Here is a 22,130-nt window from a genome sequence, read left to right as displayed (position 1 = left end):
CTTATCAAGAGGCTTCATCACATCAAATCCAAGGAGACGTCCTCAAATGGATCACCTCTTTCCTCACTGGAAGAACCCAAAGAATCCACCTGACTCCTTTTATCTCGGAACCCAAGAACATCATCAGTGGGTCCCTCAAGGCTCGTCCCTCAGCGCTACACTGTTCAACATCTACATGACACCCTTGGCCAACATTGTCAGAACTGAAGGAATGAACATCATATCCTGCGCAGATGACTCCCAGCTCCTCCTCTCACTATCAGAAGCCCCCTCCACCACGAAGGCCGACCTCCCCAGGTGCATGATGAGCACCTCCGACCGGATGAAAAACAACTGTCTAAAATTCAACACAGACAAAATTGAAGTACTGATCTTTGGGAACAACTCCTCCCCGTGGAACGACTCAGGTGGCCCTCTGAACTAGAACCAGGTGGCCCTCTGAACTAGGACCAGCGCCCATTCCGACAGACCACAACGCAACCTTGGGATCATCTGGACAGTAAGCTCACCATGAAAAACCAGAACAACGAAGTTTCTTCCGCCTGCTTTCTCACTCTTCGCATGCTTCGTAAGATCTTCAAATGCCTCCCTGTCAACACCAGATGAACCAACACTCAAGCACTAGTCACCAGCCAGCCAGACTACTGCAGCACACTCTATGTAGGAATCACCCCGCACTGCCTGAAGAGACTACAGACCATACAGAACTCAGCGGCCAAACTCATCCCCAACCTCCCCAAGTGTACCCACACCACCCCCACCTCAAGATGCTCCACTGGCTCCCCATTCAGAAACAGTGTCAAGGCAAGATGCTGATCCATACCTACAAGGCCCTTCACAACCAAGGACTGGCATACATCAACCACCGCCTGAGTTACAACCATCCCTCCAGGCACCAGCGCTCCACCTCCCTCTCCCTCACAATTCCCCGGGCATCCACCGAAGCAACAGCGGAGGACATTCCTTCTCCTACCTCACAGAAAAATCCTAGAATGACCTCCCCCTTCACCTATGGACCTCATCCTCAACCTCATTCTCCTGGAATTCAGGTAAGGACTCAAGACTTTGCTGTTCAACCGAACTCCTTAGCAGCATGTTCTCAGCACCTGGATATCCTCATGGGTGATTAGCCGCAATCTTTAAATCCGAGTTGATTGGTTGACTGAGAGTGCAGTGGCGTAGAGTAGATTGTTTCAGAGTAGAGTGAAGTGATGTAGAGTGGCGTGGTGCAGGGTAGAGTGGGGTGGTGTAGAGCAGTAGAGTGGAGTGCATTGGCATAGAGTGCAGTGTTGCATAGTAGAGTGGCATAGAGTGTAGTGGTCTAGACTGGAATGGTATAGAATGCAGTTGCAAAGAGTGCAATGGTGCATAGTAGTGTGAGACAGTGCATTGTCATATAGTAGAGCAGAAAGGCCTAGAGTGAAGTGGTGTAGAGTGCAGTGGTGCGCAGTAGATTAGAGTGGCGTAGAGTGCATTAGCATAGAATGCAGTAGGGTGGTGTGGAGTAGAGTGGTGCAGAGGAGAGTGGCATAGAGTAGAGTGACATGGAGTGCATTAGTGTAGAGTGCATAGGCATAGAGTGATGCAGAGTAAAGTGACAGAGGGAAATGGTGTAGAGTGGCACAGAGTGCAGTAGCTCTGAGTATAGTGGTGTACAGTACAGTGGTGCAGATTAGAGTGGAACAGAGTGAAGTGGCGTAAGATGTATTGGTTTTGAGTAAAATGGTATAGAAAGCATTGGTGTAGAAAGTAGTGGCACAGAGTGCAGCGGTGTAGAAAAGAGTGGTGTAGTGTAGAGCGGAGCAGAGTGGAATAAAGTGGCACAGACTACAGTGGCATAGAGTAGATTGTTTCAGAGTAGAGTGAAGTGGTGTAGTGTGCAGTGGCATAGAGAAGAGTGTTATAGAGTGCAGTGCTGCAGAGTAGAATAGAGTGGGGTGTCGTAGAGTGGAGCGATGTAGAGTGGTGTGGAGTTCAGTGGCGGAGAGAGCAGTGTTGCAGAGTGACGTAGAGTGAAGTGGTATAGAGTGGAGTGGAGTGGTGTAGAGTGGAATGGTGCATGGTAGAGTGCACTGGCATAGAATAGAGTGATGCAGTGGCATGGAGTGCAGTAGAGTGGCATGGAGTGCAATGGCCTAAAATGCAGTGGTGTAGAGTGGTGCAGACTAGAGTGGGGCAGTGACACAGAGGACAGTGGTGCAGAGTAGAATAGAGTAGCGGAGAGTGCAGTGACGTAGGGTGCAATGGTGTATAATGATGTAGTGTACAGTAACGTAGAATGCAGTGACAGAGTGGAATGTTGTAGAGTATAGTGGCATAAAGTGCAGTGGTACAAAGTAGTTGGGGTAGGGTGCTTTGCTTTTGAGTAAAGGGGTGCAGAGTGAATTGGCATAGAGTGCAGTGGTTTAGAGTGGAGTGGTGTAGTGCAGTGTGGAGTGGCGCAGAGTGGCATAGAGTGCAGTGATTGTTTCAGAGTGAAGTAGAGTGGAGTGATCCAGGTTATATTATAGTGGTGCAGGGTAGAGTTCAGTGGCGTAGAGTAGAGTGGTGCAACGTTTATAGCAATTTCGTGAAGTGGAGTGGCATGGAGTAGAGTGGTGTAAAGTGCAGTGGTGTAGAGTAGATTGTTTCAGAGTAGAGTGAAGTGGCGTAGAGTGTAGTGGTGTAGGGTAGAGTGGAGTACTATAGAGTAGTGGCGTAGAGTGCAGTGTTGCAGAGTGGAGTGGGGTAAAGTGCAGTGGCATGGCGTAGAGTGGTGCATAGTAGAGTAGAGAGGCATAAACAAGTATCGTAGAGGGCAGTGTTAGAGTGCAGTGATGGAATTAGATTAGAGTGGTTAGAGTTCATTGGCATAGAGTGCAGTAGAGTGGCACAGAGTGCAGAAGCATAAAGTTCAGTAGCATTGGCTGCAGTGCTGCAGAGTGTAGAGTGCAGTGGCATACAGTGGTGCAGAGTAAAGTGACATAGAGTTCAATGGTGTAGAGTATAGGGGTGTACCGTGCAGTGATGTAGAGTAGATTTGCATAGAATGCAGTGATGTAAAGTGTATTGGTTTTGAGTAAAGTGGCTTAGTGAGGAGTGGAATGAAGTGTAGAGTGCAGGGGTATAGAGTAGAGTGTCCTAGAGTGCATTGGTGCAGAACAAAGTGGTGTAGTGTGCAGTGACAGAGTACAATGGTGTAGAGCGCAGTGGTGCAGAGTAGATTGACGTAGTGTATTGGTTTTGAGTAAAGTGGTCTAGAGTGGATTGGCATAGAGTGGTGCAGAGTAGAGTAGAGTGGAGTGGTGCTGCATGCAGTGGCGCAGAGTAGATTGTATCAGAGTAGAGTGCAGTGGTGCACAGTAGATTAGAGTTGCATAGAGGGGATTTACATACAGTGCACTGGTATACAGCGGAGCGGTACAGAGTAGAGTGCATTGGTGTAGTGTACAGTGGCATAGAGTGCAGTGTTGCAGAGGAGGGTGACAGAGTGGAGTGTGGTAGAGTGCAGTGGTGCATAGTAGTATGGGATAGAGTGCATTGAGGTAGAGTGAAGTGGGGTAAAGTAGAGAGGCATGGATTGGTGCAAAGAAGAGTGCAGTGATGCAGTGTGGAGTGGAGTGGTGTAGTGTGGAATGGAGCAGAGAGGAGTGCAGTGGCGTGGAGTGGAGTGGTGCAGAGTAGAGAGGAGTGGGATAACATGGAGTATGCATGGTATGGTAGCATACTGACATTACAGACAGCACATCTCCAATTGAAATGACCATTACATTTGCACTCACATACAGTTTTACTGATAAAGGAATACAGCACACGTGGAAATTTACTGATTTGAGTTCCTTTACAGACATTTACATTTTGTTATGTACTAGAAAAAAAATCATCGGTAAACCCTTAATCAAGCAGACCTCCACTAGTCAGCATGATTGTCACATAAATCCTCTCACTTTGAAGTCAGAGAAAGAAAAATAAACACCAAACAATCTGGAAGACATAGCCTTACATTTGACCTCTGTCTTTGAATGCACAGCAAATGTGACAAGATAAGAACACGATTTAAAGGCCTGTTTGCAGAAAGTGAGTTTTTGGAAGAATACAACAAACAAGGTTTGGGCAATGGGAGGGAGAACTCAAGCTGCACAGTGTAAAGCAAATAAAGGTAGCAAATAGAAAGCCAGAAAATGTGAGTTACAAACCAGAAAACCAATGGTAAGCAATGAGTGGAATGCATTCCAAGGTCAACTTTCTGAATGTCCCTAGGAAGTCTTTATCAAACCAGGCAGCTGCACTGTCTGGTAGGCTGGGACCTAAAATGAGGGGGCGGAAATGACGGGGTGGGTATGAGGTCTTCACCTGAATAATTTAAAAAGGGTTAAAGGAAAGAGTTACTTTAAAAAACAAAAAGGCAGGGAAAATATGGAAAAAGTTAAACCCACGGCTCGGTAGATGTTGCAGTAGTGTCAGCTACAGATGGGCCGTATCCAAAATTAATACAGCTTTAAACTGAGATTGTTAATACGAAATTAGTGGAAACATAACAATAAAACTTGTATCCAACAAATAATTACTTCGAGATTAATTTCAGTTAACTAATGAAAGTGAAAAAAAAATCATATGGAACTGTAAGTGTTATTTTATACCGATCTTGGTTACTTGTACTCTTTTGCATTGACTTGCTTGCTTTGTTTTTATCTCTACACCATAAGTGTTTTCATCCTACTTCAGTCATTGAGTTCTGGAATTTTTAATATATTTAAGCATTAGCTCATCCAATTCAACCCTTTATGGTTTTTTTGGGCGAACCTCATGTTTTGTGACATCATGCCCCCGTTCTCATTTCACAAGAGTAATGTATTTGTCCTTTCTTTATATTCTAGATCATGTTTTTTTTGTGTTAAATGTAATTAATAAAAAGTGCCATTTGAAGAAGAACATTTAGCCACGTCATCCCTTTCTGACAGCAGACTCCGTAAGCATTTAATTTCAATTTAGCTTTTCTTTTCCCAAAGTGTTGGCAAATAAAATCAAACACAAAGCAGGCTTTCTGAAGCTGATCAGTTAATTATTGGTCTGTTATTAAATTGTTAGTATTCCAATCAATTTGTTCAAGTAAAATGTGAACCCACTCATGCAATTATTATGCACCTTCCTCTTGGCTGACACTTCGTTCTCCTTCACCTTTCAAAATCATATATTGGGAAGGAAAAACCCGGAATAAGCCCCTGATGGCTCCTGATTCCAATTTATGTTAATCCAAACATTAAATGGAGCAAATCATATTAACTCGCTAATGTTCTGATGTGTTTATTTAAATTTTTTTCTTTGTTTTTGAAAACACAGGTGTCTGGCTGGCTATTGATTGCTATTGTGGCTGTTGCTGTTTTCCTGTCCCTATGCCTGGCAAAGCTCCTGTCCCCTCTCAGCTTCCTACACCTCCGGTACTGGACAAGCTATGTCAACAACGAAAACACACTCTTCGAGCGGACAGCTGATGAGCATTCCAGGATCTATGCTACACAACACATCAAAAAGTTTTTTGGCTTCGCCCCAGGAAGCAAAAATGTTAAGGAGATCCGTATCCCTTCTCGCTTGGATTGGAAAACAGTTTCTGGCCTTGATCTTTTGACAGTAATAGATGATGAACATTGCCACTACAGCCTCCTTCACTCCTGGTCGGACGAGAATCCACCAGCAGGCAAGCATATTGTCATCGATGAAGAGCCAACATATGATCCTACTATACCATCATAAAAAACCTGGTTTTCCACCGTGCTTACTCCCATTTTCTGTTGATGTCCTTTGTACAGCAGTTGTTTACTTCATTTGCAACTTGCTTGGTGGCCCTTTGAATGGTTGTGACCAGGACAGGCCAAAATAATTTGCTTTCATTTTTGTTATAGGGGATCATTAACAGAGATGAAGTTTCCTTTTTGACGGGTCCTTTAACTGAACAGGCAGTTCTTTTTGTTCCATGGTAAAACTGCACATTGTTAATTATAACCATAATGTGTGGAAATGTCATCACTCAATGTACTCATTTGATCGTCAGCACAGTTCATTTACAGACATTTCAATTTAGTTGTGTGCTAGGAAAAACAACAATATCTGTAGAGCCTTCCTCAAGCAGACCCCCAGTGGTCAGCATGTTTGTCACAAAAATGCTCTCACTTTGAAGTCAGAGAAAGAAAAATAATCACCAAGCTCCCTGGAAGACACAACCTAACAGTTGATCTCTGTCTTTAAATGCACAGCAAATGTGACAAGATAAGAACAAGATTTAAATTCCTGTTTAAAGCGAGTTTGTGGAAGAATACAGTAAACAATGTTTGAACAACACGAGGGAAAAACTCAATCTGGACAGCCTACAACAAATAAAGTCAGCAAATAGAAACCAATAAATGTAAGTTACAAACCACAAACTCAATGGTAAGCAATGGCTGGCATGAATTCCTAGTTCAACTTTCTGAAGTCTCAAAGATGTCTTTAGCAAACCAGACAGCTGTGCTGTTTTGTAGGCTGCGTCCTGAAAAGGGGTAGTGGAAAAGAGGGGTGGGTATGGGGTCTTCACCTGAAGAATTTAAGGTAGGTTAAAGTAAAGGGTTACTTTCAAAAATATAAAGGTAGGTAAAATGTGAAAAAAAGTGAAGCCCACAGCTTAGTAGATGTTGCAGTAGTGTCATCTACAGATGGGAAGAATCCAAAATTAATACAGCAATAAACGAAGATTACTTATACAAAATGAATGGAAATACAGCGATAAAAATAGTATCCACCTAATATATACTTTGGGATTAAACTCACTCAACTAATGAATGTGAAAAAAATCATATGGAACCAAAAGTCTTAATTTATACCAACCTTGGTTACTTGTACTCTTTTAGGTTGACTTGCTTGCTTTGTTTTGTATCTCTACATCATAAGTGTTTTCCTCCTACTTCGATCATTCAGTTCTAGAATTTTGAATATATTTAAGCATTAACAATTGTCTCATTAGCTCATCCAATTCAACCCTTTAAAGCTTTTTGGGGCTAACCTCATGTTTCATGATATCATGCACCTCAGTTCTCATTTCACATGAATAATGTATTGATAGTCCTTTCTTTATATTCTACATCATGTTTGTTTTTATGTAAAATGTAATTAATAAAAAGTGCCATATGAAGTAGAACATTGAGCCACACCATCCCTTTCCGTCAACAAACTCTGTGAGCATTTAATTTAAATTGAGCTTTTCTTTTCCCAAAGTATTGGCAAATAAAATCAAATACAAAGCATGCTCTCCGAAGCAGATCATAACTATTAGTCTGTTATTGAATTGTTAATATTCCAATCAATTTGTTCAAGTAAAATGTGAGCCCATCATGCCATTATTATGCACCTTCCTCTTGGCTGACACTTTAATCTCCTGGACCTTTCAGAACCACAGTTTAGGGAGGAAAAACTTGGAATAAGCCCTTGATGGCTCCTAATTCCAATATATGTTAATCCAAACATTATACAGAGCAAATCATATGAACTCTAATGCTCTGAAGTGTTTATTTTAATTGTTTTTTTATTTGTAAAAAGAAATCAGGTGTGTGGCTAGTTGTTCATTTCAATTGTGGCCGTTGCTGTTTTCCTGTACCTGTGCCTGGCAAAACTCCTATCCCCTCTAATCTTCCTGCACCTCCGGTACTGGACAAGCTATGTCAACAACGAAAACACACTCTTCGAGCGAACAGCTGATGAGCATTCCAGGATCTATGCTACACAACTCATCAAAAAGTTTTTGGGCTTCCCCCAGTGAGCAAAAATGTTAAGGAGATCCATATCAGTTCTCGCTTGGATTGGAAAACTGTTTTTGGCCTTGATCTTTTGACAGTAATAGCTGATGATCATTGCCACTACAGCCTCCTTCACTCCTGGTCGGATGAGAATCCACCAGCAGGCACTCATATTGTCATCGATGAAGAGGCAACATTTGATGCTACTACACCATAATAAACAACCTGGTTTTCCACCGTGCTTTCTCCCATTTTCTGTTGACCTCTTTTGTACAGCAGTTGTTTATTTCATTTGCAACTTGCTTGATGGCCCTTTGAATGGTTGTGACCAGGACAGCCAAAATAATTTGCTTTAATTTTTGTTATAGTGGATCATTAACAGAGATGGAATTTCCTTTTTGACACATCGTTTAACTGAACAGGAAGTTCTTTTTGTTCCATGGTAAAATTGCACATTGTTAATTATAACGATAATGTGTGGAAATGTCATCACCCAATGTACTGTTTTGATCGTCAGCACAGTTCATTTACAGACATTTCTATTTAGTTGTATGATAGAAAAAATAACAATATCTGTAGAGCCTTCCTCAAGCAGACCCCCCCTGGTCAGCATGTTTGTCACAAAAATTCTTTCACTTTGAAGTCAAAGAAAGAAGAATAAACACCAAGCTCCCTGGAAGACACAACCTGACACTTGATCTCTGTCTTTGAATGCGCAACAAATGTGACAAGATAAGAACAAGATTTAAATCCCTGTTTAGAGCGAGTTTGTGGGAGAATACAGTAACCAAAGGTTTGAACAACATGAGGGACAAACTCAAGCTGGACAGCCTACAGCAAAAAAGTCAGCAAAGAGAAAGCCAAAAAATTTAAGTTACAAACCACAAACTCAATGGTAAGCAACAGGTGGAATGCATTTCTAGGTCAACTTTCTGAATGTCTCAAACATGTCTTTAAGAAACCAGACAGCTGCACTGTCTTGTAGGGGTAGTGGAAATGAGGGGTGGGTAGGGGTTTTTCCCCTGAATAATTTAAGAAAGGTTAAAGAAAAGGGTTACTCTAAAAAACATAAAGTAGGGAAAATATGAAAGAAGTGAAGCCCACAGCTTGGTAGATGTTGCAATAGTGTCATCTACAGATGGGAAGAATCCAAAATGAATACAGCATTAAACAAAGATTGCTAATACGAAATTAATAGAAACAGAACAATAAAAATAGTATCCAACTAATATTTACTTCGAGATTAAACTCACTCAACTAATGAATGTGAAAAAAATCATATGGACCGAAAGTCTTATTTTATACCAACCTTGTCTACTTATACTCTTTTGGGTTGACTTGCGTTCCTTGTTTTGTATCACTACATCATAAGTGTTTTCATCCTACTTCGATCATTCAGGTCTAGAATAATTTTGAATGTATTTAAGCATTAACAATTGTCTCATTAGCTCATCCAATTCAACACTTTGAAGTTTTTTGGGGCTAACCTCATGTTTCATGATATGCACCTCAGTTCTCATTTCACATGAATAATGTATTGATAGCCCTTTCTTTATATTCTAGATCATGTTTGTTTTTATGTAAAATGTAAATAATAAAAAGTGCCATATGAAGAACATTGAGCCACGCCATCCCTTTCTGTCAACAAACTCCGTGCACTTTTAATTTAAATGATGCTTTTCTTTTCCCAAAGTGTTGCCAAATAAAATCAAATACAAAGCATGCTCACCGAAGCAATTCTGTGAACTATTGGTCTGTTATTGAATTGTTAATATTCCAATCAATTTGTTCAATTAATATTTGAGCCCATCATGCCATTATTATGCACCTTCCTCCTGGCTGACACTTTAATCAAATACAAAAATAAGGTAAGTGAATGGTCTCAGGGAAAAAGTTTAAAGACCAGCGCGGACGCAATCCCCAATCAATACTATATCAGCCAAAAAAGTCTGTGGGTCTAACAGAATCTCCAAACGGAGATGCAGAGTACTGACAGTACAAGTAAATCCCTCCTAATCAGACATGAAAGAAAGTCCTATTTAAGAGGACAGAATCCCATCACCCACAGAGGGGAAATACTTCATCATCTGGGATCTCCTCTTGTTTAAAAATCCTAGTGTGACCAAGGGCTACAACCGCCTCACTGTGAGGGAGGAGCTCAGGGATGTTTTGGTAGATCAAAAATCCGTAAAGATGTGAAGCGAGTTGCAGTGCAAGGAATGTGTCAAAAAAGGTGACGTTTAAAATTGGCTACCAGGAGAAAAAAGAAATTTAATAGTTATCTCTAGTTATCTCTAGGTGTCAATATTAACAAGCATTTGCAATGCAATAGGTCTCGCATTTACGAGAGTTTGAGCTAATGGTATTGTAAATGAAAATGCCTTTTATTTAGGTGTTTTTAAAACAGATAAATAACAAGCATTGTCATTTAACAATGCCAATAGCTTAAACTCTCGCAAATGCGAGACCTGTTGCATTGGGAATGTTTTTAGGTCCAGCCTAGAGCCAGCGTGCATGTGCGACTCTGCAAGGCTTATTGTAGAGGAGTAGGTAAATAGAAGCGCTGCCCACTGTCCACCCATATTTGTCCATTCCCCTAAACTCATTACACAGCTAACAGAGTAAATCAAGGCCTTCGCAGACTTTAAATAAACAAGCATTGGCGGCCGCAAATGAAAATAAAAAAAAACGCGAGTGTGGTATCCGGGCTGGGAGGAGTGGGAACGTGCCGCAGCTAATAGAGCTTGTACTGAGACCTAGGGCGTTTGGTATTGGCTACTAGTTGTTGAGTGGGCGGGGCTGTGTGTTCCGCGCCGCTCTGTGTGTAGCTGGGCGCCGCTGCCGGCTGTAGGTGCGCTGTCTCCGTTTGGAGCTTCTGTCCCCCGGCGATCCACATGCCTTCCCTGTGAGCCGAGGTAATGTGGCGCGGAAGCCCCGGGCTCCTAGTGCTGTGTTCCGGCCTGCGGGGCGGCATCCGACGGGGGACTCCGTGGCCAGGACAGCGGCTGTGAGGGGGGATCCCCGCCGATGGAGGCTGGGGCGGCTAAAGCGCCGGGCAGCCCGGCGAGCAGCACTGGTAAACAGCAAGGAGAGGAGGCAGCCTGGTGCCCACCTACCTCTCTGCAGGAGCCGCCTCCGCCGCTTCCAGAGGAGCCGCCGCAGTACCGGCTGGAAGACCTGGACACGCTGGCCACAGTGGTGCGAGCCTGGTAAGGGGGGAGGGGGCGGGTGAGTTTGCCTGTATGTGTGTGTCTGTGTGCCTGCGTGTGTGTGTGTGTGTGTGTGCACGTGCCTGCCTGCCTGCGCGCGTGTGTGTGTGTGTGCCTGCGTGCATGTGCGCGCGTGTGTGTGCCTGCGAGCGTGCCTGTTCACCAACACGAAAGCGTGCGCGTTCACGCACCCAAATCCAGCCAAATCGGCAACAGAGGCGCGTAACACCCTCCTGTCCCTAATTCCCCCGAGACGGCTGACTAAAGTTGTCGAACTGGAGCATCCTATCGGATGCAACTCCAGCTCGACCTAAAAAGCAAGTGCAAATGCGATCTGAAAAAATTGTCGAACGCGTAGGCCTAAACAAAAGGTCAACATGTTTCGGCCATGGTGATCAATAATTGATCACGGCCTTCTTCAGGACCAAGATGACTGTTGCTACTGCAAGTACTATTTGAAAAAAGTATATAGTAAAAGTGGAACAATACATCATACAAAAACCTGTGATATCCTTTTTGTTTGGAAAGATCCACAGGATTTGTTGTCACCACCCACAGTTTCACGGGGGGACGCCTCACCTCACCTGGCAACAGCTCAGGACGAGAGGCCCCGCTCTAGCCGTCGGTACCCCGGACCTATATTCTGCTGCTACCGGAGGTGACACTTTAATCTCCTGGACCTTTCAGACCCACAGTTTGGGAAGGAAAAACCTGGAATAAGCCCCTGATGGCTCCAAATTCCAATATATGTTAATCCAAACATTAAACAGAGCAAATCATATGAACTCTCTAATGTTCTGAAGTGTTTATTTTAATTGTTTTCTTTTTTGTAAAACAAAAATCAGGTGTGTGGCTGGTTTTAGATTTCAATTGTGGTCCCTGTGCCTGGCAAAGCTCCTGTCCCCTCTCAGCTTCCTGCTCCTCCGGTACTGGACAAGCTACGTCAACAATGAAATGACACTCTTCGAGCGGATGGCTAATGAGCATTCCAGGATCTATGCTACACAACACATCCAAAAAGTATTTGGCTTTGCCTCAGTACCAAACATGCTAAGGAGATCTGTATCGCTTCTCGCTGGGATTGAAAAACTGTTTCCGGCTTGATCTTTTGATGATAATAGATGATGAACATTGCCACTACAGCCCCCTTCACTCCTGGTAAAAAGAGAAGCAACCTTCAGGCAAGCATGTTGGTATTGATGAAGAGCTAGCATGTGATGCTACTATACCACAGTAAACAACCAGTTTTTTCACTGTGCTTACTCCCATTCTCCCATTTTCTGTTGAAGTCCTTTGTACAGCAGTTGTGTATTTCATTTGCAACTTGCTTGGTGGGTCTCTTAAGGGTTGTGACCAAGAAAGGCCAAAATAATTAGCTTTCATTTTTGTTATAGGGGATCATTAACAGAGATGGATTTCCTTGTTGGCAGGTTCATTAACTGAACAATAAGTTAATGTTGCCCCATGGTAAAATTGTACACTGTTTATTGAATGCTTTCTTACTTTAGTAGAATACAACGAAGGCCACACAGCTATAGTGCCACAACCTGTGGTAGCCCATTTGAGCGGAAAATATTTGCTGAAATTACACTTCCTATGTTTATGCAGGGGCATTGCTCTGAAAGTGTACAGTAAAATCAAGCTGTGTAAGAACTGATTATTGTTTACAATGATCCCAGGTGAAGGGAGTACAGCTTAGATTAGTCTAGGTGCCTTGTGTTTTAGGGAGAAGCCTGCACTTTGTTCCTAAAATGAACTTTTTAGAGTGAGACTCTGCTTATTCACTACTGCCTGATGGGTGAACATCTTTTCTAGGTAAATTAACTTAGTAAAAGCGGCATCAAAAAAATTCATGTGTGGTTCACCACCTCTCTAGGGTCCAGTTCTGTACGAAACAGTTCTCTGTAAAGCCAAGCCAGTGATTAAACAGTGCCATCCAGCCGTGGTCCGTGCAGGTAAGAGCGGGTGGGGCCGGGGAGGGGGGGGAGAGGGGGGGGGGGGTATTCCAACAGATGACGATGAGGGAAAATTAAATAACTAATACATTTTCCCTCATCGTTGTCTCTTGAAATCCCCCCCCCCCCCCCCCCCCCCCCCCCACCCAAATGGCCCCACCGCTCTCACCTGCCCTGGCCGCGGCTGGTGTCATCCAAAAGAGACAAAATACATGTACAAGTTGTATTTCATAACTAGTTCATTCAGGAGCCTTAAACCCCTTCTTCAACTGTTGGAAAAAAATCCTGAGATTTTCAATTAAAACTGTGACCTTGCCGTGTGATATTTGGAAAGGTATGGCAGCAGTAGCCAGATAAATATTAAATTAAAAATAATCAATTTTGTTCTTAATACACATACTTTTTTTGGGTGATTTTTTTGACTTTTTTTATGACATCACACGTCTGTTTGGTAGGGTAGATGTTTAAAGGTCCAGTAAAAAAAAGCGAACATTTTTTCTACTTACGTCAGTGAATCTAGAAATCATGGACATTGATTCATTAAAATGCCTGGGGTAGCAGCAGTGACCTCTCACACCTTTGACTTAATGACATCACAGGAGGTACATCATATGACCTTTGTTTCTCAATCTTCCTTGAAAGTGATGTCACATGATGACATCACAATAATTGGTATTGCTGAAGTTCCATAATAAATGCATTATTAATATAAAAATACAACATAGACAAACATCTGTTTTAGATACCACCTGTATTAGGATGCTGACATGATATGCAAGGGAATAATTACTAATTTTCTCTTACTTGTACATGAAAAAGTATGTGTTCATCCCAAGGGGATATAGTGGCACAAAATAAACAACAGCACTGGGAACCTACACTTATTTATACCACAAACTGTCATGAAATATTAGTTCTCCTACTATGTACTGCAATTAGAAATGTGTTCATAAAGCATGGGGAGAGGAAAAAAAGAGATTTAAATAAAACAATAGTGGGTGTTTCCTTATGTATTAATTGGCATAGATCATATCTTGAACACCAATTGTATTTTTGGCCTAAGTGATTCCTTACTGTTAATAGATTTTAATTTAAAGTCACGTGTAAGACTCTGCCACTCATGGAAAGCACAAAGGTGAAGGTTTTATTTGGACACTTAATTTTTCACATATTCACAATAATGAAACATGGCAACATCTTGTTTAAAAAGGTTTTTTTTTTTAGTTAATTGTTTCATTAAATCAGAAGAGCACACATTACACCTCTGAATTTATTATGTTTACAAAGCCTAACATGATATGTCCGTGTGGAAGCGGCAGAAAATAAACAGTGGTCATCAAAAACTGTTTACCTAACTTTCTTGGAGTGGTGGCTGGTGATTTTTTAAAGTGGCAGGCTGTAATATTACCCTGATTTGCAGCAAGTGAGCCCGAAATCTTCTACGCAAACATTTTGGGGCGGCATTGTCACCACGCAAATATTGAAAACATTGGACCAGATGTATTTTAAAGGACAGTTTTCACATAAATTTGCAAAAAATCCATATGTTCTGAGAAAGCACTCATTAGCTACACAAGACTTTGATGGCGTGCCAGGAAAATTTACCCAATTTTTTCTAAAATGTGCTGGGAGTGCCCCCTCTTTTAAATATGACCTTCAGTGTGCTAGTTCCAGGATACTGTCATGGGTGCTCCCCATATGCTATGAGTGCCCCTTTTGTCCAAAAAGTACATACAATATGCCAAATGCTCAGTTTTGCCAGAAGTGCTGTCCATAAGCCATGGGTGACTCTTATGTCAATAATTGTCTCTCATATGTCAGGACCAGCATTTTGTCATCATTTTCCCCTTCTATATACCATGATGGTCCTCCCTTATGCCAAAAAATACTTTCAATGTGTCAGCCAGCACTTTGCCACAGGTGCCGCCTTTGACAAGAATTTCCTCCATTAACCCAGGGACAACAGTTTTCAACTGGTGCCTCTATGCCAAGAATTACACCCTGTATACCAGCGCCAGCATTTGTCATGAGTGCCATTAAATGCCAAGTATAACCTCTAGTGAGCCCTCTATTCTTAACATGTTGTCACAGGTGCCTGCCATGCAAAGGATTGCCTCCGGTATGCTGATGCCAGACTTTTACCATGGGTGCCTCTTTAAGGCTAGAATTACCTTCAGTATGTTATGTTACCTCAACTTGTAAAGCACGACAGCTGCCCCAGCAAAGAGGCGTCCTGGCGCTGACAGCAGAGCAACAGACAAGCTCAAAGGGAGCAGAGAGCAGGCCTATAGTGCAGGGAAGAGGTGTATTTGAATTGCCTTCCTAAATTCCTGATAGTTGAGGCCGTGGATGTGTGCGGGCAGCGAGTTCCATAGGATAGCCGCCTTGCTACGGAAAGAGCGACCCCCAGCTCCTTACCTAGGGGACCACCGCCAGCTGTTGCCCCAGGGAACGAAGTTGGCGTGGGGGTATGTATAGCGCAAGCAGGTTGGCCAGTATACCAGGGGTGGCATGTTTCAGGGCCTTAAAGAGAGCCTTGAACTCAATTCGCCTGGCCAGAGGCAACCAGTGGAGTCGGCGAATGGCGTCTGTCATAGAGCACATTCTGCGCAGACCAAGAAGGTTTCTTGCAGCCGTGTTTTGTGCCCTCTGTAGCCTAAGAATGTCTGCCTTATTAGATTCCAAATACAACGAGCAGGCATAGTCCAATCTCAACATTATCGAGGCATGAATAATGACCTGCCGTGTAGGTGCATCAAAAAAGCCCAGTAGGGGTCTGATCCCAAGCAATAGACCATAGCAGGTCCATGCCACCTTTTTTGTTTGTACTTGGAAGCTGAGGGACGAGTCCACCGATACCCCCATATTATTAACAACCTGCTTGGGAGGAGGGGCACTACCTAGGCTCTCGGGCCACCAGAGTTCGCTCCACTGACCATGGTCCTTCCCCACCAGCAGCACCTCCGATTTGCTCCCATTCAGCTATAGGCAGTTGGTGGTCATCCACTCTGCGACTGCTGCAAGGTCGCTCTAGAACTTGAGGGCGTCCTGCTTAGAGTCGCTCGAGAGCGCCACCATCAACTTTGTGTCGTAGGCGTAGGAGACCATGGTCAGCCCTCTGCTCTTGGCTACTGCTGCCAGGGGTGGGACATAAAGATTGAATAGCAGAGGGCTCAGGGAGGAGCCCTGCTGAACCCTTTGTTTGATGGAATGAATACCCAAGATAAAAGGGGGTGCTGACACCTCGAACAATCTCTGAGCATGGATTGAGGTGAGCCACTCGAAGGTCAAACCTACAATTCCAGCCTCCTCTAGGCACCATAAGAGAATGGCATGGGATACCGTGTCAAACGCGGCACTGAGATCCAATAAAATCAGTGCCGTTGTGCGCCCAGCATCCAGTGCTGTCCAAAGATGTTCAGTCACAGCCAAGAGAGCAGACTTCTTGCTGTGGCCTGGATGGAAGCCATTCTGGGAGGGGTCGAGAGTGTTGTTAGTGGTCAGGAAGTCCGTGAGGAGGGAGTTGACATAAGCCTCCGTGATCTTCGCTACTCACAGTAGCAGAGAGGTAGGGCGATCATTTTCAGGTTTAGCTGGGTCCAGAGTGGGTTTCTTAAGCAGGGGTATCACCCTGGCCTGTTTCCAGGCTCTAGGCACGACCGCCATGGCAAGAGCCCTGTTTATCACCTGGCCCAGAGGGGATGTAATCACAGATAGCACTTTCCTGAATTGGTCTGGTATGCCAAGGTCAAGGGCACACTCGCAAGCATAACGCCACATTCTTACTCATGCTTACTTAAATTCACTCATTAATACTCATGTTTTCATTATCACTCACTTGCACTCATTCATTCTTGCTCACAGTTTCACTCACTCATTGACCCTCGCTCATTCTTGCTGGAGCTCCCTCACACTCCTATTCATTCTCACCTACATAATCTCACTTTTTTACTGTCACTGTTTTCCTCACTCTCTTTATCTCCATCACTGACTCAAAAAAAGAAGAAAACATAGTACACTGCATTGCGCCAGGGAAAGAAAGCTTTGCAAAGCCACATCTGCTAGAATATGAGACTGCTCCTCTCTTTCCCAGTGCTCAGTAACAAACAGGCTGCTTAGCACCACACATACATTACTGTGCACCCTAGTGTAAATGTGTGTGCATGTTATTTAGCATTGGGTTTGTACTTCAAGGTAAAGCTTCCAGTACAAAAGTACTATGCCTAGACAAACTTAAAAACTTTTCTCACATTAGATGTGAAATTGTATAGTGCAGCACACATGCAATTTGTTACAAGTCAGAAGAAATTAAAACATTTCTCCAGCGTAATGCCTACCTCAAGAAGATATTATTTTTTTGGTGCACAGCTGTGTCTAATATTTTGAGTAGCTAGGGCTTTGTGTCATAAACCCTGAGTTTTAGGGTGGGAATGCCAAAATACACCCATGACCTATACATAGTGGCATTTGCATGATAATGCAAAGTAGCGCAAAGTCATACTAAATTTGCTCCTCAATATCAGTGATTCTCACTACCTGTCACTCCCTCATTTTCACACAAGCACAGGATCACACATAAAGGCACACTCGCACACCTTTTCTCTGACACAATCACACACTCGCATGAATGCACACAACAAACATTTACAAGTACTTGCCACAGCTGCCAGAGAACTTCCTGTTCTAGCTCCTGCTGCTTCATTCTTTATTTTGCTAACAGTGATTAAAACACTATGATGCATTATTAGCATAATGAAAATGGACCAAAAAGAATGGTGGATCCAGACACCTATTATAGTGACATGCCCCAGTGTTCTAGTCACTGAATTTGCCACCTTTCAGGCAAGTGGTCATAAAACTAGTGCCACAGGTCGCAAGGAGCAAGTAAGGGGTCGCACATGCGTCCCTAAATGACATCCGTGCTTGAAATAGTGTAGATTTCAATTGGATTTCTTTCATGGTTTTATGCTTGTGTTCACATTTGGTTCAGGAACAATAGCTTCTTCCTATTGTTTCTTTATTTTTAACCTTTTTAGGTCAAGCATTCGAGACATCTTGTATATACTTTAGTATATACTTTAGTATATACTTATATGTGCATGTACTTTGTGGGCTCTGGAGATCAGCCCTAGGACTTGTATGCTTCCGCTTAGGGACTTTTCTTCTGTTCAACTGCCTCTATTTAACTGTCTTGATAGAAAACGACCAGCAGAGGTCAGTATAATACCAAAATTGCTTTCTGCTGAGGGACTTTCTTTTTGTTATTTTTCTGGCAACTGCCTCTATTAATTTTGATAAAAAACGACCAGCAGAGGTCCATAAAATACCAGAATCACTTCAGCATTCTCTAGATTCCAGTCCATACAAATTGTCTTCCACAACCACCCGTAGACCATAATATTTTTTTCAAATCTTTTATTTTCATTGATATGACCACCGAAGGCCCTGGTTTTATATTAAAAACAGAGCTTTGGACTATACCATTTCCCGCTGAAAGACAATATTTCTCTCCATGTGTTCCCATACCTGGCGTGTCACGCAGTTTGGTGCTTACTTTCCCTCCATGTTAAAGAACAGTAGATGTTTCAGCACCCAGGCTAATGTGCTGCATAGCTAAATACATATAAGGTCTCAAAGGCGAGACCAATTGCATTGCATATGTTTGTTTATTGATGTAAAGGCAATGAAGACAAGGAAGAATGTTACTAAAAGGTAGTTTCAATTTTTCTTTGCAGGTTGAAATGTCAACCTTGGGTGGGAAAAAGCAAGTTCCAATGAATACATATGTTTAATGTCATTGAGAGCCATTCTAGTGAAAACCGGTTTCAAAACTGCTTATTCAATGCTCTGATTTCAGACCAATGAAAAAAAGATGTTGACTTTTTTCTAGGCTCTGCTGGTCTCCAAAGATAATGTCAGGTGAGCAGTGATCTGTTGGTTTCTCATGGTGTCTGCAGACCAGATAGGCAGGGAATTCATGAGGTTTGTTGATGAACCACCAACCATCTACCCTTCTAATCTGAGGGTCTGCACAGACTTTCTCTGACAGGGAATAGCTAGTCACAGTGATGAGCAACCCTGACTCACGCAGTCACATCGAGAGAGTGCAGCTTCAGGTAGTGGGTGGGAGGAAAGGTGCAATGAGTGATGAGGGAGGGCAGGAGGATTTTGTATAGAGGAGGAAGGTGAGAGAAGTGTGTTGCAGAGGGTGGGTGAATAGTATGGCAGGACATCAGCTACTTTTGTTTGGAGGAAAGGGAGTTGAGAGGGTGTTGCCACTGGAGGACAAGAAGTGTGACAGGATTCCAGGTAACTACTTTAGGATTGGGTTGGAGGAGCTTTCCAGATGCTGCGAGAGAGGGTGGCAGAATTATTTTTTTATATTTGACCTAGGCAGTGGAGGGAGAGATTGCAGAGGGTGGTGTACTTGGTGTAGGGAGCCAGGTTCTTTTTATGGGGGACTGAGGAAGGTAAGGCCATGTTGTGCATTTTCCCCTCTGACTTTTCTTCCCCTGTCTGTGCATGGTAAAAGTCTTTTTGTGGTAGAGAGGCCTACAAAGTATAAAATTGTTGATGGGGATTTGTTAATAACAGGGTTGTTTTCCCTCTTGTGGTTCCAGGTGATGTTATAGACAACTTGAGCTTCTCTCTCGTTTTCTGCTTGATCTCGCTTATAACCCTTTGGTGGAAACAACTACTGTAAATACACCTTCGCATCAAAATTCTATAAATTCTGAAGTTTGATCAAATGGTTTTAACTCCTTCCGTGCTGGTGACGAAACCACTCCGTCACAAGCCACGGACGCGATGTGCTGGTGACAGAGTGGTTCCGTCACGGCACGGCCGCCCCGCCCATGCTGCAGGAATTCCACGCCTGCGCGGCAGTTTTAATTAGCGGGCGGGCCATGACGGAACCACTCCGTCACAAGCACAGCGTGCCTGTGGCTCGTGACCTGAGTGGTTCCGTCACGAGCATGGCGGAGCCGCGCGGCCCCCCTGCCCCCCAGCGCCGCGGCGGAATTACTGTTGCGGCCAAGGGGTTAAGCAATCTAAGCAGCATTGGCACTGAAATGAAATACCCTTACTTCTTATCAAGGTGATCTGCCTGTATTTAAGATTTCAGTTTGTGATATTTTGTAGAATCCTAAATGATTTTATTTTGGGTTTCATAAGCAACACACTATAAGCACTTGATATAGAAAACCCACAACTATAAATTGTAAAAGCATTCCATGCTATACATACAATATTAATCATAAGAACCAGTAAATAACACATTTTAAATCCCTCTTGATTATAGGAGGAAAATGCAACTTTTTGCATGATTACCCCCATTTATTTTGAACTGATGCTGCTCTTGTTTTGAATCTGTGCACTGGGACCCTACTCACCAAGCCCCAGTGCATGTGATCTGACCCCTAAAGCATGTGGAAGTGGGCATTACTCCTATTAGGCATATTTATATAAACTATTATTAGGGCTTTTGGTTTTATGATATTTCTTTTTTTTAACATTTCTGTCTGTATGTACCCATATTTGTTTGTGGCAATTTTATTGGTATTTATCCATATTTATTTTGAGTTTTGATGATAAATGGAGTCATAAAATGGTATATTGACACATTTATTTAACTCTAGATGTGGACTCATATGTGGATGCCTGTTGCGTTTTAGCAAATTAAGCAGCCACTTATAACAAAACTCTACACCCACAGGTACTATTAGCATTATACTACAAATATTTGTTAACATATGCCCGTAGGAAATCTTATTTTGTTTAATTCCCTGGGATGTTTATCTACTCTGTTTTTGCCTGGAGTTCATGAAAGACAGCATTTATTTGTATTTTTCCATTTTTAAAAATAAATACAGACAGGAAACACATTGTGTTCTGTCTGCATTTATCTGTAAAAAAGGAAAACTGGCAGCCATAACTATAATTCACTAGTGATTAGTACACTTTGTACATGTAGCCTGTATGGTAATTGTCACTTCAGGAATGTAACACACTTTGCACCACCACTAGAGTGGCAGTAAGACACCCCTTAAGGAAGCCTTGAGTGCCCAGAAGACAGGGTGCATGGTATTTTAAAGTAGGACATGTAAATGTTTAATGTAAAGCATGTCCTTACAGTGACAAGGCCCTCAAAGCTGTTTTCACTGTAGCAGGGTTAGCTGATCCATAAGAACGATTGGGTGTAATATTACATTTAAATATTGTTATCTCCACTTAGGGAACCAGCTAAAAAGATGATTATTGGACTTTTTAAAATATTTATTACAAGCCCAATTTATTGACAAGTTCGGAATTGTAATTAGTATTCTAAAGCAAGTACTTTTAGAAAGTTGCCTTCTACCTGTCTACAGCCTACAGTGGCTCATTTACATGAACTTCCAGCTGTAGCCCCGAAGCTGAATATCTGCTTAATGAGGTGTGAACTTGCTCCCAGGGCTGAAACAAAGGCCTTGGGTGTGGGCAGGTGTTCTGTTCCTCTGACAGAATGACCGTCTGGGCAGTTTCCGGGAACTTCGTTAACTTCAAAGTGGCCCCCGCCAAAGGCAGATATAACTAACACCTTGGCCTATCCTCTTTTTTGTCCTTATCAGTCAAGCCCCAATCCCAGGGGGAGCTGGGATAGAAGCTTCCCCCAAATCCTGCTTTAAGTGACCACAGAGCAGGGGTTGATCATTTCCCCGGCCTCACCTCTAGGGTGGGCACAGGAGCTCTGCACTGGGGAAAAAAGGTTCAACCATTGTAATTTTAGGTAGACTAGAGCCCTGTTGTATCGGTTGTGGTAGGGCACCCAGGAAGTACTGCAAAAGTGGGTATGGTCTCCCACCCACAGACTAGTGCCAGGAATGAATGTGAAATCCTCGGGCACCCTCTTCAGAGCACTACTGGAACTGTGGAAGAGATAAGAAGGACTGCACCTACTGTTGAGGCCTGTGAGGTGAACCCTAATGCCTGGACCTTTTCCCACTTGTACCCAAGACTAAGAAGTGGACTCCAAGGGTCAACTGGCTTTTCTCCTGTTAACCTACAGGGACACAAAAGCTGCAAGAAACCCACTTTCCTGGAAGGGCCAAACTGGCCAGTTTCTACTGGACCTGCCCTGGATCCTGCTTGTGGCTTCTGTCAGAATGAGCCTTGACCCCTAAGGACTGTCCCTGAGGTCCTGGAACACTTGGATGGTGTCAGAGTGTACTCCTGCTGCCTAACCCTGA

At 43.1% G+C, this 22,130-nt stretch overlaps 1 protein-coding gene across 1 annotated transcript in view; it reads left to right on the top strand.

Moving 5' to 3' along the window:
• The window catches only part of CALHM4 (calcium homeostasis modulator family member 4), a 65,528-nt gene extending 57,844 nt beyond the window's left edge, over positions 1-7,684 (top strand). Inside the window, exon 2 of the mRNA XM_078649156.1 lies at positions 5,320-7,684. Coding sequence (XP_078505282.1) covers positions 5,320-5,730 — 411 coding nt within the window. The 3' untranslated portion in view covers positions 5,731-7,684. The remainder of the gene's footprint in view (positions 1-5,319) is intronic.
• The last annotated feature ends 14,446 nt before the right edge of the window (positions 7,685-22,130 follow it).

This window comes from Lissotriton helveticus, chromosome 6 (genome assembly GCF_964261635.1).
Source record: "Lissotriton helveticus chromosome 6, aLisHel1.1, whole genome shotgun sequence".
NCBI lineage: Eukaryota > Metazoa > Chordata > Amphibia > Caudata > Salamandridae > Lissotriton > Lissotriton helveticus.
The sequence above is the reverse complement of the archived record's forward strand: the minus strand, read 5'-3'. Positions and strand labels throughout refer to the sequence as shown.